At 57.8% G+C, this 22,183-nt stretch overlaps 1 protein-coding gene across 1 annotated transcript; it reads left to right on the top strand.

Moving 5' to 3' along the window:
• Positions 1-111: 111 nt before the first annotated feature.
• LOC116953466 (sorting nexin-2-like) lies at positions 112-22,055 on the top strand. Its single transcript, XM_032973689.2, has 15 exons — positions 112-363; positions 961-1,189; positions 2,891-3,048; positions 3,316-3,385; positions 3,939-3,982; positions 6,133-6,274; positions 7,369-7,447; positions 7,783-7,858; positions 8,207-8,320; positions 8,982-9,075; positions 9,984-10,189; positions 11,932-12,081; positions 15,367-15,447; positions 16,162-16,233; positions 19,573-22,055. The coding sequence occupies exons 1-15, from the start codon at positions 160-162 to the stop codon at positions 19,621-19,623; spliced, it is 1,770 nt and encodes a 589-aa protein (XP_032829580.2). The 5' UTR covers positions 112-159; the 3' UTR covers positions 19,624-22,055.
• The last annotated feature ends 128 nt before the right edge of the window (positions 22,056-22,183 follow it).

Below are 22,183 nucleotides of genomic sequence, written 5' to 3'. Positions count from 1 at the left end.
AACTCGCACCGTTAGCGAATCGCGTTTGTCACGTGCGCGCGGCGACCCGTAGCTCCAGCCCCCCCACCCCTCATAACACCCCCCCCCCGCGGCGCCCTCCACGTGACCTGCCCGGCGTCTCCCCCCACGTGACTCCGCGGACTCCGGCCCCTGACCAAGATGGCGGCTACGACGGCGGAGGAGCCGCGCAGCTCTCCCGAGTTGAGAGACGAGGGGGTCCTGGGCGCTCTGGGGGTCCTGGGGGACCTGGGCGCTCAGGGGGACCTGGGGGACCTGGTGGACCTGGGGGATGAGACGGGAGCGGGGGCAGCAGACGGCGACGACGCGGAGGAACTGTTCGCCAGCACGGAGAGCACCTTGGAGGTGAGGGCCGAGGATGAACGCGGATAGAGCCCCCTAATAGGGGTCCCCTGATCCCCCTCCCCCCCCGGGTCTCCGTTTCGGGGTCGAGCGGTGCAAGGGGTCCCGGGGTCCCGGCATGCATATGTCTAGGGTTCAGTGGTCCAGGAGTTCTCGGCTCTAGGGCTCCCTTTGTAGAGATGAAGGGCTCCCCAAGTTCCGGAGTCCCCGCTAAGGGGGTCTCGTGGCGCTGGAGTGTTTCCAGGGGCCCTGCGGGAACATTCTTTATTGGTTGCAAGATGCGGTTGGTCCCAGGGTCCCGGAAGGGGCCTGCGACCCCATGAAGTGGTGCAGACATTCAGGGTTCGGTAGCTGACACCAACTAAGACTAAATGGTCCCTTATTTTACTTGGGATGCAGAGAGGCCGCGTGAATTCACTCTAGACGTTTCGTGCAACGGACCCCAATCAGTAGTTGCGGGAGTCGCGTGCCAGACGGACGCAGGGGTTCGCTTATCCCCATCCTCTGGGGGTCTTAAAGATTCGGGGGGTGAGGAGCCGCGGGGGGTGGGGGTTGGGGTTCTGAGCCGCGTCCCCCAACCTCGATGCCTCCCTCCCCCAGCCCAGCCCGTCCAGCCCGGACGCGGGTAGCCCCAGCGAGGAGGAAGACGACGAAGACGACGACGAGGCGGTGGCGGCGACGGCGGCTGGGCCACAGGGGCGACTCGGGGAGGCCCAGGGGACCCGGGCCCCCGACAGCGGAGAGAGCGGTGCCGCCGCCGCCGCCGCGACCCCGCGGCTGGAGCAGCAGCCACTGCTGGATGACAGCGACGGCGACGACTTGTTCGGCGGTGCGTGCCGTGGACCGGGGTCTCGAGACCTCGTCAAGCCCCCGGGAGCCGTGGCTCTTGGTGGGGGGGGGGGGGGGGTCCTTGAGTCTAGTTGAGTGGTGGAGTGGTGACCGTGGCTGGAGCCCTGGGTAGATTCATTATTGATGTTCTCATCGTGAGGCCTTCATCCAGCACTGGGTTGATCGTGACTGACAAGCCGATTTGTGGAACATGACGAGTTCGCCCGTGACTCCTCCACCCGTGACTCCTCCACCCGTCACCCCTCCACCCGTGACTCCTCCACCCGTGACCTCACGCCGTGACTCGTAGTTTGGTCAATCTGTTTTCGAGCCGCTGCGCTCAGTGTTACTGTTAGCAATCACGTGGTGAACGCTGTAACAACGCGCTGCGATCGCTGTTGTGGGGGCTGTTCGGTAATTGCCAGCTGCCGACGCTGCTGCTGCTATAAACAGGAATTGCAATGGAGGCCGGATCCGCTAGAGGGGAAGCTGCTCCACTCATGTGACTCGAGTCACGCGTCTCCCCGTGGCCCCGGTGCCACTCATGTGACTCCACCACCACGCCCCGCCTGGAGGGCCTGTGCCGGAGTGTGGCTGGACTGCTGCTGCTGCTGGTGGTGCTGGTGGTGCTGGTGGTGCTGCTGGTGGTGGTGGTGGCGCTGGTGGTGCTGCTGCTGCTGGTGGTGGTGGTGCTGGTGGCGGGGGTTGGGAAAGCCCTCCGCCGGGCTGGCTGCCTAGCTGCTGCTGTTGGGGCTTGCCTCTCGTGGCTGGCTGGGTCAGCCGAGGCCGAAATTTGTTGCGGTTGGCTGTGACCCCTGCAGTGGCTAAGGGGTGGTAAACCGTCATAGAGGCGGTAAACCAAAACAGCGGCTCTCATCCCTGCGCCGTCTCCGCCCGCGCCACCCAGCGGCGTGGGGTGGAAGCGAAGTTGTTAGAATCGGACACGGCCGACTCTGGGCTCCCCACCCTCCCCACCACCCAGACCCACCAGACCCACCAGACCAGCACCATCGGAGTGAGTGTATATGAGTGTGTGTATGGGTCGACTCGGCCTCAAATGAGTACCTGGTGCGGTGTGTAAAAACATCGCCACTGGGAAGACAAAGGCGGTCGCGCGTGGTGCTGGCCGCTCACCCCCTCGTGTACCGTGCCAGCCTTCATAGGTGCTCGCTAACAGAACCTACCCCAACAGTCTGTTAAGGCTGCACGGGGGATCTTTGTATGGGGACCAGTGGGAGGCACAGCTGGTGCATCTGACAGTCATTTTGGTCAACCCATTGCACTTGGCTCTGTCCCGTGACCTGTTAGCCTTGGGAGTGCACCTGGCCTGGCACAATCACCGTGGTGATGTCACCTCCACTTCATGGCGAATGGTAGCTGTTGTACGGGGAGCGGGAGTGTAGTGGTTAACGTGCTGCACTACGAACCCAGCGACCCAATTTCTGCTCACGGCCAACACCGGTGACGATTATCTGAACCGGTCCTGGGCCTCCCCTCAGTCGACTCGGCCTCAAATGAGTACTTGGCGTGGTGTGTAAACAGGGAGACGAGGAAGACGGTCGGGCGTGGTGCTGGCCACCCACGCCCTCGTGTGCCGTGCCGGCCTTAATAGGCACTACTCACTATCAGCACTTGCTCCTACAGTCTGTTTAAGCCTATACAGGGAATCTTTATCTTTGTACACGTGTGTGTGTGTTGGAAGATGGCCCTGATGAGGATGATGAGGAGGTCCGCCCGGGGGGGCCCCCTCCAGGATCGGCTCTGCTGGAGTCGCCCCCCCTCGTACCGCCAGCCCCAGCGGAGCTACACCAGAGACCCCCAGCACAGGATGCACAGCACTCACACAGCAGCACTGACGAGGTGAGACACCTGCACGCAAACACAAAGGTCCCCCTTGTAGCCTACACAGCCTCAAATGAGCACCTGGAGAGCTGTGTAATCGTCGCCACTCGGGAGATAAAGGCGGCTGGGCGTCGTGCTGGCCACCCACCTCTCGTGTGCCATTCCAGTCTTCATAGGTGCTTGCTAACAGCACTTGCCCCAACAGTCTGTTAAAGCTATACGGGGACCTTTCTCTTTACATTTATTTTTTACTGTGCGTGTGTTAAAGGCTGTGTTCCTCCCTAGGTGGAGGAGGAGGAGGCGGGGGACAATGTCTGTGACCTGGTCGTCAATGTCACTGAGCCTGAGAAAGTCGGTGAGTGCTGAGAGTGGGGCTGAGGAGGAGGGTGGCTGGGTAGTGAGGTGGGGATGCGGGACTGGAGTCAGAGGGGTGATTTGCGTGTGTGTGCATGCACACGTACACGTTTGTGTGTGTGTGACCTGTGGTGTAGCGGTTAGCGTGCTGCGCTACGAATCCGACGAACCAAGTTCGATTGCTGCTCACGGCCAACGTCGATGACGATTATCTGAATTGGTCCTGGGCCTCCCCTAGGTTGACTCGGCATCAAATGAGTACCTGGTACGATGTGTAAAAATTGCAATTGGGGAGACAATGGCGGTCGGGCGTAGTGCTGACTACCCACCCCCAAGTGTACCGTGCCAGCCTTCATAGATACTCCCTAACAGCACTTGCCCCAACGGTTAAAGGCTGTGTAAGTGACCTTTGTGTATACGTGCATGTGCGTGAGTGTACATGCGTACTTGTAACCGCGTGTCCCCCAGGTGTTAGGTGCTTGCTATGAACAGCACTTTCCCCAACCGTCTGTTAAGGCTATACCGGGGGGGGGGGAACTTTGACTTTGTTTCAGGTGATGGCATGAACGCCTACATGGTGTATCACGTCAACACCAAGGTGAGCGTTACTCGCGAGCCGGTGAGCGACGAGGTGAGAGTGCTGTGAGTGTGTGCTTGGGGTATATGAGAGAGAGTTCATTGGGAGTGTGTATATGAGCGAGTGTGTATATCACCGTGAGTATGACAGTGAGTGTAGATGCGTCGGTGTATGCTCGTGAGTGTATGTGAGTGAGTGAGCGGTTATCGCGCTGCCCTATGAACCCAGCAACCCGAGTTCGATTCCTGCTCATTGCCAACACCAGCGACGAATATCTGAATTTATCCTGGGCCTCCCCTAGGTCGACTTAGCCTCAAATGGGTACCTGGTGCTGTGTGTTAACATCGCCACGAGAGAGACCAAGGCGACCGGGCGTGGTGCTGGCCACCCACACCCTCGTACCGTGCCGGCCTTCATAAGCGCTCGCTAACAGCACTTGTCCCAACAGTCTGTTAAGGCAACATGGAGGGGTCTGTACATGCGAGTAATTGTGAGTGTGTGTGAGAGATTGTGAGTGTGTGAGAGTGAGTGTGATTTGAGTAATAGTGAGTGTGAGTAATTATGAGTGAGTGTGAGTGATTGTGAGTGAGAGTAATTGTGAGTGAGTGTGAGTGAGTGTGAGGAATTGTGAGTGTGCAAGTGTGAGAGTGAGTGTGTGAGAGTGTTCAGTTCAGTTCGTTTATTTTGGTGTAGCCCTGTGAGCCATTCGGCTCTTGAATCGGGTGCAACCGCAACAAACACAAACATGAACAAGAAAAACATCTTAAAGTGACTACGCACAACAGAAAAATTCAGAAAAAAACCAGCAAAGTCTTCCATAAAAAGCACCGCGTATTAACGCTGTGTGCAAAAATCCCAGTGGGATGCAAGTCAAACAATAACAACAATAAGACAATTTATATTACAGTTACCAGTCTAACTCTGTGTACTGCAACCAACAAATATGGCTAAACAAGAACCTTTTCGAAATCACCAAAATAAAGCTATAAAACAATGTACCAGTGATCATAGGAACTGTGATTCCAATTTAACAATAAACGATATACCGTATTTTCCCGCATATAACCCGCGGGGTATACCACTTTTTACAAACAAAACAAGACCCTGAGGGGTATATGGAGGTGCGGGCTATCCCAAAAATATTTTACACGTGTGACATGTCATGACTCGTTTAAATGTTTTCATGGTAGGACTATCCACTATGCAACACTTACCTTTGACTAAAGCACTGCTGAATAAACCACTCACACTAAAATTGCAAGTTATCACGTTTTAAATGAATTGATTGTACAATTAAACGACAATGTTTGAAGTGCGCGCACTGTTTACCGGCGACGGGAGAGCTGAGGGGAGGGATAGTTGGGGGGTTGGGGGTGGGGCAGCTGGGGGGAGGGAGAGGTGGAAGGGGGGCAACGGCGTAACCGTAGTGCCGCTATTGCCTGCGCAGTGCGCACTCTACCAGTGCTAAAACTGTACTTATCTACCAGTTATGTGTTACTTATTGGATATTTATTTTGGTTACTTATTTACTGTTTTAAGTTCACTCGTTTCCGATTAGTTGTTTTCTTTGTGCAGGTTATGTTTTTAATGTTAACAATTGATAGTGGAATGGATTACAAATGTAAACTTCGTATTACTATGATGGAATAAAGCTGCGGTAACGACGTTAAATATATGAATGCATGCGGGGTATATGGAGGTGCGGGCTATCTGAAATTTGTTTTACACAAAACACTCTTTTTGCGGGGTATATGCGTATGCGGGCTATATGCGGGAAAATACGGTACGTAACATGTACGAGCAAACTTTGCAGCCATAGCATCATGAGATGCGTATTACGACCAAGGAAGGCGGCATCTTTGCATGGACAAGCAGCACCTTGCACACCATTGGGTGGCAAAAACGTCGTCTTCCTCATGCTCACATATCCCTCACACAGAGCCGCGTGTCGGCATTTTCAGGCTGAGTCGACCTCGAGGAGGCCCAGACAGGGTTCAGATTTTTCCCGCCATCGCCGCCATTCGCCCCGACCGGAAGCAGAAGTGTGCGAGTGAGTGTGAGAGTGAGTGAGTGTGTGAGTGTGAGAGAGTGAGTGTGTGTGAGTGAGTGTGTGTGAGTGTGTGAGAGTGAGTGTGTGAGTGATTAAGAGTGCCCCCCCCCCCACTCTGCAGACCTCACTGAGCGGGTTCCGCGGATCGGAGTTTGGGGTAAAGCGCCGATTCAGCGACTTCCTGGGGCTTCACTCGAAGCTGTCCACCCGGCACGGCGCTGTGGGGGTCATCGTGCCCCCTGCGCCTGAGAAGAGCGTCATCGGTACGCCCCCCCACTCCGAGCCCCTCACTCCGAGCCACCCCCCAATCCGAGCTTCCCACGCTGCTCCTCTAAGCCCCTCACCCCAGTCGACGACCTCAAGCCCTGTGGCCCCAACCCCCCCTCCCTCCATCCTGGGGGACTTCTCAGGGCCCTCCCTGTGGTGGCGTTGGGCTGGGGGATCTTGCGGGGCCGGGGGGGTCTGGGGACCCTATGAGGTGGGGGAAGCTGGGACGATGGGACCCCCATGTGTTGTGGGGGGACCCCCATGTGTTGTGGGGGGACCCCCATGTGTTGTGGGGGGACCCCCATGTGTTGTGGGGGGACCCCCATGTGTTGTGGGGGGACCCCCATGTGTTGTGGGGGGACCCCCATGTGTTGTGGGGGGACCCCCATGTGTTGTGGGGGGACCCCCATGTGTTGTGGGGGGACCCCCATGTGTTGTGGGGGGACCCCCATGTGTTGTGGGGGGACCCCCATGTGTTGTGGGGGGACCCCCATGTGTTGTGGGGGGACCCCCATGTGTTGTGGGGGGACCCCCCTGTGTTGTGGGGGGACCCCCCTGTGTTGTGGGGGGACCCCCCTGTGTTGTGGGGGGACCCCCCTGTGTTGTGGGGGGACCCCCCTGTGTTGTGGGGGGACCCCCCTGTGTTGTGGGGGGACCCCCCTGTGTTGTGGGGGGACCCCCCTGTGTTGTGGGGGGACCCCCCTGTGTTGTGGGGGGACCCCCCTGTGTTGTGGGGGGACCCCCCTGTGTTGTGGGGGGACCCCCCTGTGTTGTGGGGGGACCCCCCTGTGTTGTGGGGGGACCCCCCTGTGTTGTGGGGGGACCCCCCTGTGTTGTGGGGGGACCCCCCTGTGTTGTGGGGGGACCCCCCTGTGTTGTGGGGGGACCCCCCTGTGTTGTGGGGGGACCCCCCTGTGTTGTGGGGGGACCCCCCTGTGTTGTGGGAGTGGGGGGATCTGTAGCTGGGGGAGTTGTTGGGCACGGTGGGGCCCTGTTGTGGGTGGGTAGAGGGGAGCGAGGAGATTGAGTCCGCACACGACCTAACGCTCGTTAACGCTGGCGGTGGGTGGGGGGTGCGCTGCTGCTGTAGGGATGACGAAGGTGAAGGTGGGGAAGGAGGACCCCTCCTCCGCGGAGTTCGTGGAGAAACGGCGCTCCTCGCTCGAGAGGTGCCCCCGCACCTCACTCACGCCCCCACCTCACTCACGCCCCCACCCCACTCGCACCCCCACCCCACTCGCGCCCCCACCCCACTCGCGCCCCCACCCCACTCGCACCCCCACCTCACTCGCGCCCCCACCTCACTCGCGCCCCCACCCCACTCGCACCCCCACCCCACTCACGCCCCCACCCCACTCGCGCCCCCTCCCCACTCCCATCCCCACCCCACTCGCGCCCCCCTCTCCTCCCCTCTCCCCCCTCGCTCTCCTCCACAACTGACCACCGCCCTCTCCCACGACCCACCCCCTCCCTGCCATTGTCATGGTAATCGCTTGTCCCGCAGGTACCTGCAAAGAGTAGCGAAGCACCCGACCCTCCTGCAGGACCCAGACTTCCGCGACTTCCTGGAGCGCGATGAGGTGAGGGCCGATCTTCCTCCGCCTTGTCACACGCACGCAGACAAAGACCTCCGTGTAGCCCATCTGCGCTATTGGCGCATCTGCTGTTAGCTAGCGCCCAAGGGAGTGGTGTGGGGCCTCAAGCACACCCGGCCACCTTTGTCTCCCTCGTGGCAATGTTTACACACTGCACCAGGTACTCATTTGAGGCCGAGTTGACTTGGGGAGGCCTGGGACCGTTCATATATTCGGCACTGACTTTGGTTGTGAACGGGAATGTAACCCGGATGGCCGGGGCTCATCGCGCAGTGCCCCAATCGTCCGTTAAGGCTGTATACGGTGGATCTTTGTCTTTGTGTGTGTGTGCAGCTGCCCCGTGCTGTCAGCACTCAGGCGCTGAGTGGAGCCGGACTCATGCGAATCGTCAGCAAGGCGGCCGAGGCTGTCAACAAGATGACCATCAAGATGAGCGAGCTGGACCCAGTAAGCCCAATGTCTTCGTTAACGCACTACCCCAGCTGTGCGTGTGGATGGTGGTGGTAGAGATGGCGGTGGTGGTGGCGATGATGGTGGTGAGGGTGGCAGTGGTGGAGGTGGTGGTGGCGGTTGTGGATTTGATGGCAGTTGGTGGCTTTTGCCGGTGGTGGTATTCGGCGGCGGTGGTGGTAATGGCAGTGGTGGTGGTGGCAGCAGCGGTTGTGATCATGATGATGACGACGACGTTCGTGGTGATGAAGGCAGTGGCGGTGGAGGAGGTGGCAGTGTCGGAAGTAAAGGTGTTTGCGTGTGTGCATGGTGGTGGTTTTTGTGCCAGTTGTCATAGTTTTCTGTGTATGTGAGCGTACGTGGTAGGGAGCGGCTGTGCGGTGGTCAACTCGGCGAGCCGAGTTTGATTCCCGCTCACCGCCAACATCGATGACGGTTATCTGAACCGGTTCCGGGCCTCCCCGAGGTCAACTCGGCCGTAAATGAGCACCTGGTGCTGTGTGTAAACACCGCCCAATGGAGAACTGTGGAAACAAAGGTGGCTGGGCGTGGTGCCAGTCACACCGGCCCTTTGTTGGCCTCTATAAGCGTTTTCTCACAGCGTTTTATCCAACAGTCTGTTGATCCTGTGCGGGGGATCTCTGCGTTTGCTGCGTAGTGGTTCGAGGAGAAGCAGCTGCAGTTTGAGAGCCTGGATCAGCAGCTACGGAGACTGCACGGGAGCGTGGAGGGGCTGGTGGTGCACCGAAAGGGTGAGAGGCCTCACCGTCGCTCATCATAGCGCACCACCGCGAGAGTGCGTGGCACCATCACCCACCATCACCCACCATCACCCACCATCACGCCTCGCCATAGCGCACCACCGCGAGAGTGCATGGCACCATCACCCACCATCACCCACCATCACGCCTCGCCATAGCGCACCACCGCAAGAGTATGGGATACCATCACCCACCATCACCCACCATCACCCACCATCACGCCTCGCCATAGCGCACCACCGCAAGAGTATGTGACACCATCACCAACCATCACGCCTCGCCATAGCGCACCACCGCAAGAGTGCGTGGCACCATCACAGACGTCACACGTAGTGTAACCCAACCCATCACACGCCATTCGTGTGTCCGTGTGTCTACGTGTCCGTGTCCATGTTTCCCCATGTGTCCGTGTGCGTGCCATTCATCTGTGCCTCCGTGTGTCCGTGTGCCAGTGCCACCTTGTGTGTATACGTTTGTTTGTATTCCCGTGCCCCCCCGTGCCCACGCGTGCCTGCGTGTGTGTGTTTTTGCGTCTCTGTTCTCATGTATCCGTGTAGCCCTAGCCCTGTGCCCGCGTGTCCGTGTGTCCCTGTGCCCGCGTGTCCGTGTGTCCCTGTGCCCGCGTGTCCACGTGTCCGTGTGTCCATGTCCCCATGTGGACGTGACCGTTTGTCCAACTGCACTTGCCCCCGTCTGTGTGCCCGCACCCCTGTACGTGCATCTGTCTGAGCGTCTCCTTGCCCGCCGTGTGACCCCCCCAGCCCCCCCCGCGTCGTGACCGCACGTGACCGCACGTGACCGCACGTGACTGCACGTGACCGCACGTGACCGCACGTGACCGTACCATTTGTGCCACCCACCCCCACCCGACCCGACACCCTCCGCCCACCTCCCTCCAGACCTGGCGCTGTGCACGTCTGCGTTTGCGCGCAGCGTGGCGATGCTGGGCACCTCGGAGGACCACACGGCGCTGTCGCGCGCGCTCTCCCAGCTGGCCGAGGTGGAGGAGCGGGTCGAGGGCCTGCACGGCGCCCAGGCCCAGGCCGACGCCTTCCTGCTGGCCGAGCTGCTCGCCGACTACGTGCGGCTCATCGGCTCCGTGAAGGTGCGGCCTCGCGCGCGCCCCCGCCCGCAAGGCTGACCCTCGTTTGGCCGCCACCGCCGCCAATCGCCGGCCCGCGCTCGGCTCAATCGCGTGAGCCCCCGAGTCCGGCCCCGCCGCGAGCGTCGCTCCGCCAGCCCTCGCCACGACCAATGGTTGGGTTTGGCCTCACCGGCAAAGCCGCCGTGCCTGGCCTCTACCCAGTTGGCCGTGAGCCTGAGCAACCTTCGCAAACCTGCTCTGTGGTTGCGTCTCTTTGTTGCCTGTCTGTATATGTACATGTGTGTGTGTCTGTATCTGTGTGTGTCTGTGTGAGAGTGTATGTGTGTGTGGCAGCGATAATGTAGAGGTTGGCATGCTGCACTACGGACCCGGTGACCCGAGTTCGATTCCCACTCATGGCCAACACCAAGTGACGATTATCTGAACCGATCCTGAGCCTCGCCTAGGTCGACTGAACCTCCAAATGAGTACCTGGTGTGGTGTGTTAACATCACCGTTAGGGAGACAAAGGCGGCCAGGTGTAGAGTTGGCCACCGACCCCCTCCCGTGCTAACAATAATAATGGGGATCTTTGTGTGCGATGGGTAGTGCAGCGGTTAGCGCGCCAAATTCCGGTTCCGGACCTCCCCCAGTTCCCATAGCCGTAGAGTAAGAAAGCGGCGAGGCGCTGGAGCTGACCACCAACCTCCTCGTGTGCCGTTGCGGCCTTCATAGCTACTCGCTAACAGCACTGGCTCCCCGAGAGTCGGTTCAGGTCGCACAGCAGCAGGTGATCGCCGTCTCTGTGTGTGCGCGCATGTGTGTGCGCGCATATGTACATGCGTGTGTGTGCGTGTATATGCACATGCGTGTGTATGCACATGTGTGTGTATGCACATGTGTGTGTGTGTTTATGTGTACCAGTCGAGCGGCATTATCTTTTCATCGGTTGCGTAACGCTGTGTGGAAGCTACCTGGTCTGTTGCTCCGCACGAAGCTTCAGGTCTTCCCGGCCACGGTCATTCTCTCCCTTCTCTACGCTTGCGAAACGTGGACCCCCCTAATGGAACATCTTCGCCGTTTAGAAACATTTAGGCTAGCCTGCCTACGATCAATCCTGGGTTTAACCAGGCTGGATTGGGTGAGGAGCTCACAAATCCTCGAAAGATCTGGACAAAGTCCCATCGGTGAGCACCTCCGGCAGGCAAGGCTGCATTGGCTGGGCCATGTAGCCCGCATGCCCAGCCACCGCATGCCGAAACAGCTTTTATTCGGCCGGATCGAGGGGGCTAAACGGGTGTGGCACGGGCTAGAGAAGAGATGGAGTGATGTGGTACAGGAGGACGTGGAGCTGAGTGGACTTGCCGATGACTGGTACCAGCGGTGTCAAGATCGGCCTCTGTGGAGGAGGCTCGTGAAGGACGCTACTGGGCAGTTGGAGGCAGTCGCCCTCTAACAACAACAGAGGGCGGAGGAGCGACGCTCACTAAGAGCGGAGCGCCGGGTGGCTAAAACACAGCAGGTTGGCACAGTAGGGGGTACAGGTGGTGCATCAGCCAGTCATCTCAGTCAGTCGACCCGTGGCACCTGGGTCTGCCCCTTGGCCTACCAGCGGCTGTTCAACACTTCACGTGGTCTCAAGGTGCACATGGCCTAGCACAAGCGTCGTGTGGACGTCACCGCCACTTAGTGGCGAATGGCGGTTGTTGTTGTATATACGTGTGTGTGTGTACGTGCATGTGCGTGCGTGCGTGTGCGTGCAGGCCGTGTTCGACCAGCGAGTGCGCTGCTGGCAGCGCTGGCAGGACGCGCAGGTCACGCTGCAGAAGAAGCGCGAGGCCGAGGCGAAGCTGCAGTCGGGGGCCGCAGCCAAGGGAGAAAAACTGCAGCAGGCGCGTGACGACATCCACGAGGTGCCCCAGCCCTGCCACAGCACCAACGCACGCACGCACGCATGCGTCGGCCACACACTCGCACGGGTAGTGCTCGAGCAGGTAACACTCGCTCACACGGGCAATACCTGTATGCAGGCCACAGGCCGCGCTCACTCACGCAGGCCACACACTCGCATGTGAACACTTGCCACCACTCCTTGCTTCTGGAGTTTCAGTCAGGGTGGCCACCTTAACTGAATTATGAATGCACACAATCCAGCTGCTTCTCCTCATGCTGCTGCTCTCATGCTGCTTCGCGTGAGCGCTTGATTCGAGGCGCTTGCCTCGTGGTGTAATCGCTGGTTCCTTCTCTCGCCATGCTTCACCAAGGAGGTCACGGAGGTGTGTACCGCATGGAGCGACGGCGCACGACACGCACAACACGCACACACCACATGGCATGCATCACACACCAACATACGGCACACACGCACACATGCACACCACACAGCATGCACCACACGCCACGCACCACACGGCACACACCACACACGGTACAAGCAGCACACCCACACATTACGCACGCAGAACGCACCATACAACACACACCCACACATGACACAACCCACACATGACACACACCAACACATGACACACACCAACACATGACACACACCAACACATGACACACACCAACACATGATACACACACCCCCACACACCCCCACACACGACACACTCCCACACACGACACCACTCACACACACGACACCACCCACACACCACACACCCACATACGACCCCACCCACACACAAGACACACCCACACACGACACCACCCACACACCACACACACCCACACACGACACACACCAACACACGACACACACCCCCACACACCCCCACACATGACACACTCCCACACACGACACACCCGCACATGACACACACCCGCACACGACACACACCCGCACACGACACACAAACCCACACAGCACATTCCGCACGGCACATTCCAAACAGTACACATTATGTGGCACACATCTCTCGCCCACACATGGCACACCCAGCATGGCAAACCCCACACGGCACACCCAGCAACTCTCATGCACCCAACCCTACCACTGACTGATCAGACTTCCTGTGTCCAGGGTGGTGTGTGGCGTGGTGCTGCGGTGTGTGGTATCTTGTGGAATGTGATAACGATCTGTGTGTCTGTGTCTGGGGAGCGGTGATGTAGCGGTTAGCGCGCTGCGCTATGAACCTGGCGACCCAAGTTCGATTCCAGCTCACGGCCAACACCAGTGATGATTATCTGAACTGGTCCTCGGCCTCCCCTAGGTCGACTCAGCCTGAAATGAGTACCCGGTGCGGTGTGTAAACATCGCCACTGGGGAGACAAAGATGGCTGGGCGTAGTGTTGGCCACTCACTCCCTCGTGTGGTGTTCCGGCCTTCATAGGTGTTCGCTAACAGCACTTGCCCCTACAGTCTGTGGTGGGGAGTTGGCACAGTAGGGGGCACGTGGCCTCAACGTGCACATAGCCTGGCACAAGCGCCGTGGTGACGTCACTGCCACTTAGTGGCGAATGGCGGTTGTTGTTGTTGGGGAGCGGTAGTGGCTAGCACGCGGCACTATGAACCTGGCGACCCGAGTTCGATTTCTGTTCATAGCCAACACCAGTGATGATTATCTGAACTGGTGCCGAGCTTCCCCTAGGTCGACTCTGCCTCAAATTAGTACGTACCTGGGGCGATGTGTAATCATCGTCACTTGGGAGACAAAGGTGGACGGGCGTGTGTCTTGCCGGCCTTCATAGGTGCTCGCTAATAGAACTTGCCTCAACAGTCTGTTAAGGCTACACGGGGGATCTTTGCCTTTGTGCGTGGTGTAGCCTCAAAGTGCATCTAACCTGGCACTTTCACTGTGGTGACGTCACCGCCACTCCGTGGCGAATGCTTGTGGCGTGCATTGAGGCTGGTTGCCATCTGTAAGAAGCCTCTGCCGTCCTTCCGCTGTGGAGACGGGCATCCTCCTCGGACTTTGTTCAAACCCACAGTTGGCGTCCTCCCCAACCCTCCTCCTGATGCCTCGACGACGGGCAACGGTTGCGGCTCCGGACATGTGGTTGGTGCAACCGCACGCAGGCGGCCAACCACCAGAGCCGCACGCGGGGTCACCGCGGGGTCGCCGCGGGGTCACCGCGGGGTCGCCGCGGGGTCACTGGGTGAATGCCAAATGGCTGCACTGGGTGCCCCAGTCCAGCCCTCCTCCCCAGACAACCCTGGCTGATGGAGGAGGCGTTTCCGGCGAGCCGAGTAAAAGCGGCAGGCCCGCAACATGCCGCGCTGGGGGAGCGAGGGGCCTTTACCGGTGACGCGGCAGCCCAGCGGCAGCCGAGTTTGCCGCTTGTTGTTGCAGAGCTTTGCGGTTCGAATCCAGCGGCCGCCCTGGTTTATACTGCGGTAGTGCGTATTAACCGTACAAATACTACTACTCGGCGCCGTCTGCTTCGCTCGCACCGGACGTGATAGATCCCGTGACGTCGTTCGCAAGAGCGAGGCCATCGCGTGCCGGCGTTGCGGTCCAAATTTGGCAAATTCTTTTTTAACTCGCTTGGAATAAACGGCAGCAGTCATCGCCCCCCCCCCCCCTACACTGCGAAAACTCGGCGGGACCCTCCTGGAGAAGGATCATAGGGCTCGGTGAGGCTGTCCTGGGTAAGCGAGCGGAATCGGAACAAAAAAAATGATGAACGCTGCAGCCCACGCTCGGAGGTTCGGAGAGCCGCGCGGCGCTGCGAGGATGAGTGGTGGTCACGGACTGCCGAGGAGATGCAGGCTGCGTGAGCAGCTCGCGACCACAAATCGCCCTTCGGTCCCTTCCAATGACTTGCAGCGACACATCTGCCGTGTGTATTGGGAGAGCAGCGGTTATTTGATCTCCGAACCCCAAGGTCCGGTCTGCAGATGAGTGGGATTTGATGTGCGGTGTGTGGTGGTGTGACGGCGTGACTGGGTGGTGTTCCCCTTGCGGTTGATGGTTTGACGGTGCGGTGTGTTTGACGCTGTGTTGTGACGCTGCGGTGTGATGGTGTGTATGTCGTGACCGCTGCATTGTGACATTGTGACGTGACGGGGTGACTTTTGAATGCTTTTGACATTGTAGTACGGATTTTGTAGTGTGATGTTGTGGTGTAGTGGTGTGATGTTGCGGTGTAAGTGGTGTGATGTTGCGGTGTAAGTGGTGTAATGTTGTGGTGTAAGTGGTGTGATGTGGTGCAAGTGGTGTGATGTTTTGTTGTGACGTTGTGGTGTGACGCAGTGGGAGGGCAAAGTGGAGCAGGGAGAGGCGGAGTTTGAGTCGATCTCCAAAACGATTCGCACTGAGGTGGCGAGATTCGAGGTGAGGCCACACTCGCCACACTTAACCACACTCACCGTCCACACACCTCAGTCGCCACGTTCACCATACCACTCCCCACACCACGTTCACATCACTCACCACTCTCACCACACACACCACACCTCACCACATTCACCATACAACTCTCACCACACACAACTTACTTATCACCCACCACACCACGCTCGCCACACTCACCACTCACTATGCTCACCTCACTCGCCACACTAACGTCTTCACCGGAGCAGCATACGATGATCGTTCACCTCATCACAGTCACCTCATTGTGGCCTCGTCTTGTTCCGTATCCTCATCACACTCCCTGTCTCGTCACTCGCTCACCTCGCCGTGTCATCACTCACCTCTTTGTGTGGTCACTCACCTCACTGTCGTCACCTCGTGATGTCACTCACCTCGCCGTGTCATCACTCACCTCTTTGTGTGGTCACTCACCTCACTGTCGTCACCTCGTGATGTCACTCACCTCTTTGTGTGGTCACTCACCTCTTTGTGTGGTCACTCACCTCTTTGTGTGGTCACTCACCTCACTGTCGTCACCTCGTGATGTCACTCACCTCGTCGTGTGGTCACTCACCTCTTTGGTCACTCACCTCACCGTCACCTCGTCGAGTCGTCGCTCACCTCGCCGTGTCGTCGTTCACCTCGTCATGTTACTCCCCTTCACATTTGCTCACCTCGTCGTGCCGCGTGCAGAGGGAGCGAGTGAGAGACTTCAAGCACGCGGTGGTGTCTTACCTCGAGGCCCTGGTGCACACGCAGGCACAGGTGAGGCGTGTGACGAGGTGTGACGATATAACGAGGTAGTGTGATGAGGCAGCGAGGTGTGACGAGGCGTGTGACGAGGCCGCCGACTCGACGTGGTGCCGGCCACCCACCTCCTCGTGTGCCGTCCCAGCCTTCGTAGGTGCTACTCGCTAACAGCACTTGCCCCAACACCCTGTAATGGCTATACGGGGGATCTTTGTATCTTTTGTGTGTGTGGGGAGCGGTAGTGTAGCGGGTAGCGCTACGCTGCATTTCAAACCCGGGGACTCGACTTAGATTCCCGCTCACGGCCATCACCAGTGAAGATTATCTGAACCGGTCCCGGGCCTTTGTCTTTGTGTAACGAGGTCTGTGATGAGGCATTGAGTGTGACGAGGTGTGTGACGAGGCATTGAGTGTGACGAGGTGTGTGACGAGGCATTGAGTGTGACGAGGTCTGTGATGAGGCATTGAGTGTGACGAGGTGTGTGATGAGGCATTGAGTGTGACGAGGTCTGTGACGAGGTATTGAGTGTGACGAGGTGTGTGATGAGGCATTGAGTGTGACGAGGTCTGTGACGAGGTATTGAGTGTGACGAGGTGTGTGATGAGGCATTGAGTGTGACGAGGTTTGTGACGAGGCATTGAGTGTGACGAGGTGTGTGACGAGGCATTGAGTGTGACGAGGTCTGTGATGAGGCATTGAGTGTGACGAGGTGTGTGATGAGGCATTGAGTGTGACGAGGTCTGTGACGAGGTATTGAGTGTGACGAGGTGTGTGATGAGGCATTGAGTGTGACGAGGTTTGTGACGAGGCATTGAGTGTGACGAGGTGTGTGATGAGGCATTGAGTGTGACGAGGTCTGTGATGAGGCATTGAGTGTGACGAGGTGTGTGATGAGGCATTGAGTGTGACGAGGTCTGTGACGAGGTATTGAGTGTGACGAGGTGTGTGATGAGGCATTGAGTGTGACGAGGTTTGTGACGAGGCATTGAGTGTGACGAGGTCTGTGACGAGGCATTGAGTGTGACGAGGTGTGTGACGAGGTCTGTGACGAGGTGTGTGATGAGGCATTGAGTGTGACGAGGTGTGTGACGAGGCATTGAGTGTGACGAGGTGTGTGACGAGGCATTGAGTGTGACGAGGTGTGCGACGAGGCATTGAGTGACGAGGTGTGTGACGAGGCATTGAGTGTGACGAGGTGTGTGATGAGGCATTGCGTGTGACGAGGTGTGTGATGAGGCATTGAGTGTGACGAGGTCTGTAACGAGGTATTGAGTGTGATGAGGTGTGTGACGAGGCATTGAGTGTGACGAGGTGTGTGATGAGGTGTGTGACGAGGCATTGAGTGTGACGAGGTGTGTGACGAGGTATGCGTGCGTAACGCTATCAAAAAAAGTCACTTGCAGCGCCACACCGAGTACCGTCCTAAATGTAAAGAGTGGTGATCCGATCTCAGACCGCCAGGAACAAACAGGTTTGCGGGTTTGCTGAGCATTTGTGTGAAGGTGGACGGGAAACCTCCTCAGCCCAGGAAACATCGTGGGGCAAGGTGGGGGTTGTCCCTGCTGGGGCTGTGGTGCTACAGATATCAGAGGAGGAAGTAGCCACCCCTTGTGAGTGGCTGGCCGGCTGATGTGCCATCTGTTGTGGAAATACGTAAAGCGGTCCAGAGCCCGTGGCCAGGTGAAGTTCCAGGTAGAGATTACTTACCGAGCGAACTGCTTACGAAGAGTGGCGATTTTGTGCAGACTGCCCCATGTGACATGATCACAAACGTCTGGATCAGAGGACTGGTTCTGCAAAATTGGAAGGATGCTCTGGTGAGGGGTGAGGGGGGGTCCCTTTTTAAAGAAATGCTGTTCAATCTGGGGAGTTAGGAGACACTGCTGCTGAACCTAAGAGGGTGGGGCCTTAACATGAGCCCCACCAAAACTAAGCACCTAACTGGGGTGGGTTTATGTCGTCAAACACTCCACCCCCTCATCTCCCCGTGAGTGAAGAGGCAGTTGTGGAGAGAGTGGATGAAAGAGTTCCCATTTCTGAGCAGTGTGCTCATGACTAATTCTGGTTTGGCAGTACATATACCGATGTGTGTTGAACTTCTTTCGCACCGTACATAACCACGTGTGCTAATTGAAGGTGCGAGAGGTATCCAGATAATTTGAACTCCATTATCTTTTCATTGGCTGTGTAACGCTGCGTGGAAGCTACCTGGCCTGTTGCTCTGTAAGAAGATGAAGATCTTTTCGGCTACAGTGAATGCCTTCCCTTTTCTATGCTCGTAAAATGTTGACCCCCGTCTAAAAAGAACGTCTGCGCCGATCTGGACACAGTCTCATCAGTGAGGCTTTGTTGGCTGGGTCATGTAGCCTGCATGTCCAGGCCACCGCATGCCCAAAAAGCTTGTTTGACCAGATAGAGGGTGTTAAATGGGCACGGCACAGGATGGAGAAGAGATGGGCTGATGCAGTGCAGGGGAATGTGGAGCCGATTGGACTTATCGGAGACTTGTACCAGCGGTGTCAAGATTGGCCTCTATGGAGGAGGCTCGTGAAAGACGCCACTGTGCAGTTGGAGGCAGCCTGCTCTCCAACCACAGCAGGCGGCTAAAATGCAGCAAGTTTGCATAGCGGGGCAGCACAGGTGGTGCATCTGCCGGTCATCTCAGTCGGTGAACCCATAGCACCTCGGTCTGTCCCGTGACCTGTCGGCGAGCTTTCAACACTTTACGTGGCCTCAAAGTGCACATAACCTGGCACGAGCGCTGTGGTGAAGTCACCGCCGCTTAATGGTGAATGGCGGCTTTTGTTGTGTGCAATAAGGGGTATATCGAAGTGCACCTAGCCTGGCACAGGCGACGTCACCGTCACTTAGTGGCGAATGGCGGGTATTGGTCTTGAGGCAGTGAGGTGTCACAAGGTTTATTGTGGTGCAGTGGGTCGGTGTGTAAACATCGCCACCTGGGAGACAAAAGCGGCCTGGGCGAGGTGCTGGCCACCCACCCTGTCGTGTTCCGTGCCGGCCTTCATAGGTGCCCGCTAACATGCATGCACTTCAACAGTCCGTTAAGGCTACACGGGGGATATTTGTCTGTTAAAGGTTACATGGGGGAGCTTTGTATGTGTTGGTGCATGTGCATAGGTGTGTTTGTGTGTGCGGTGCGGTGGAACAGCGATTAGCGCGTTCAGCTACGAACCCTGTTACCCGAGTTCAATTACCGCTCGCACCCAACACCAGAGACGATTATCTGAACTGGTCTTGGGCCTCTCCTTGGTCGACTCGGCCTCAAATGAGGTCCTTTGTGTGCGACGAGGTCCTAGTGTGACGAGGTGTGCCGGGCGCGTGTGTCACCACAGCTGGTGAAGTACTGGGAGGGCTTCCTGCCCGAGGCCAAGGCCATCATCTGAGTGCCACCTCCGTGTCCTCCACGCTACCACGGCACGCGGCCACCACGCCCCCCCGGCACTCGGCATAGACGCCAGGGCTCGGCGTGGGTCAGCGCAGCGACACATGGGCTTACGTGGGTGGCCTCATCTACTCCACGGAACACGCTACAACGCACACTACACACCGCACTACACTACACACCACGCTATGCTCTACTACGCTGCACACTACACACCCACTACATACTTCATACCGCCATGCTACACACCGCACTACACACAACGCTGTACACTGCACTTCACACCGCACCACATACTACACACCATGTTACACACCATACTACACACTACTCTATACACTACTACGCTGCACACTACACACCGCACCGCATACTACACACCATGCTACACACCGCACTACACACCACGCTGTACACTACACACCGCACTACACACCACGCTGTACACTACACACCGTACTACCTCCTCCACACCGCCAAGCTACGCACCGCGCTACGTACAACACACTGCCACACTTCACACCGCTCTATACACTACTACACACCGCCACATTACACGGCACCTTACACTAAACACACCTCACCATCACCACCGAACCCATGCGACGTCAAACCACGACCACAAAAACTCACCACCGCACACCACGTGGCCACGCTGCCGCGACCCCTCTTCTGCCTTGGCCACCGGTGGTGTGTGTTGGGTGTGTTGGGCGTGCGGTGGGGGAGGAGGGGGCTGGGTCTGGTGGTGGTAGCAGCGGCATCAGCCAAGCAGGCTTGTGCCACAACCAGCGTTACCATGACGACAGACAGCTAATTAACGCCAAGGCGGGGTGGGGGGGGCAATGCCGGGGGGGGGGGATAGGGTAGGGGGGGGCGGGGGGCCCGCCCACCGCCCCCCTTCACTCCCGCCAGCCGCAATTACCGTCACCCAGTGGGGGATCCAGAGCGCTTAATTGCAATTAGGGGCAAACAGTAGCGAGGCGTGTCTCAATCAGACGCAGCCGCAATCTGAGAAGCTGAAGTTTCAAATCCTCCTCGATCCGTTCCGGGGCCGCGATCTTCAAGGCCCCCGCCGCGCCTCTTCTTCACGCGATTAAATTCAACCGCGCCCCGCGCGACGTTCATACCCGCTGCTGCCGCCAGCATAGACTCGTATTCTAAAGGTCACGACCCCCTGGGTCACGGTTACAGGGGTCACGGTTACAGGGGTCACGGTGGTTAGGGTCGCCGCCTCGTCCGCAGGCCAAACTGCGGGCGTATTTCTCACTCGGCCTAGGTCTCCGATTCTTTTGTGCGGCTGCTGATGTAGATGCAGCACAAACAATGACCATTTCAGATTCAGGTGGTCAAGGCAAGATAACTGCGTCGGGAGCAGCGGAGTGTATCGCCGTGATTTCTCCTTCGTATTTGTGGATCGGGACATTGCTTCGTCATACGTTGTACGGTCTGCTCTGGATCGAGTAGACATCTGTGGGAAAATTCCAAGGCAATGCTGCCACGAGATCTTGGTACAAGTCAGTTGGTGCCACCCGAACGCAAGAGACCAAATTCCCATTCTGTCTGGGTGAAACCGTGACAGGTGGTGAACCTAGCCTTGGGGTAACGGGGCCATGATGTAGGTCGGCGAGTCTGGCGTTTAGGGGGGACCAAGGGGAGGCTTTAGAGGACATTCGGGGACCAAGTGGGGGGGGGGGGGAGAGGGTGTGTCACCCGGCTTTTGGGAACAGTTTAGGGGATGGGAAGTTTGAACCACCAGACCGAGGGTCGGTTATAATTTCATCTACAGTAGTGGCGGCAGTAAGCTGGTGTAGTGGATCACGTTAATGGCCTTGCAATCCACGTTGCCAGTTTAATCCCGTCTGAAACAATGGGTGGAAAGTTTCTTAAATCACCCCCCCCCCTCCCAACCCACCTGTCCACCACCTCAGCAGTATAAATGGCTGCACCCCATCATCAATCTGCAGGTTGTGTGTGATGGGGGGTAGTGTGGATACTCCCACCCCTTACAACATAGGTCAGTGTGGAAGAGTAGACCAAATATACCCTCTGGAGGGGCTCTTGAAAGCTCGATCTTGCAGAGGCCCTTGCGCCCGGAGTGGCCCGAGCAAGAAGCTTCCGGGCTGCACCTTTGCCTGTACAGCAGCATCCTTAGCTGAAATTACAATAATGACACCGATTGAAATTTATTGTGGCAGCATTACAATTGATCCCAGGTGTGGTCACCAGCGACAGGGACCATGAGAGGACCCTGGGAGGGGTAAGAGGGACCACCACCCCACGGTGGGAGTGGTGGTCCTGTGGAGTGGTCGTGAGTTCTGCCTGTCGTCCGTCGGTTTTGTTTTGCCAAAAAAACATCCGTTGCCACTGCCCCTTCTCTTATTCTCACTTGCACTCTAATCTCTTGCACCCCTTGATTAAAGATTCTGACAACCACTCACGTGCAGGGGACTGCTTTGGGGGAGGGGGGGGGTGTTGGGACTGCTGATACGGAGGGACCCACCGGACCTCAAGGTTTAGACCAACCTTTTGCCAGGTAAGCCCCAAAGCTATATATATATAGC

The sequence above is a fragment of the Petromyzon marinus genome, chromosome 52 (assembly GCF_048934315.1).
Source record: "Petromyzon marinus isolate PM22_M1 ecotype Great Lakes invasive population chromosome 52, UKy_Petmar_22M1.pri1.0, whole genome shotgun sequence".
NCBI classification, from domain to species: Eukaryota; Metazoa; Chordata; class Hyperoartia; order Petromyzontiformes; family Petromyzontidae; genus Petromyzon; species Petromyzon marinus.
Note: the sequence above shows the minus strand (reverse complement) of the source record. Positions and strands in the feature narration are given on the sequence as shown.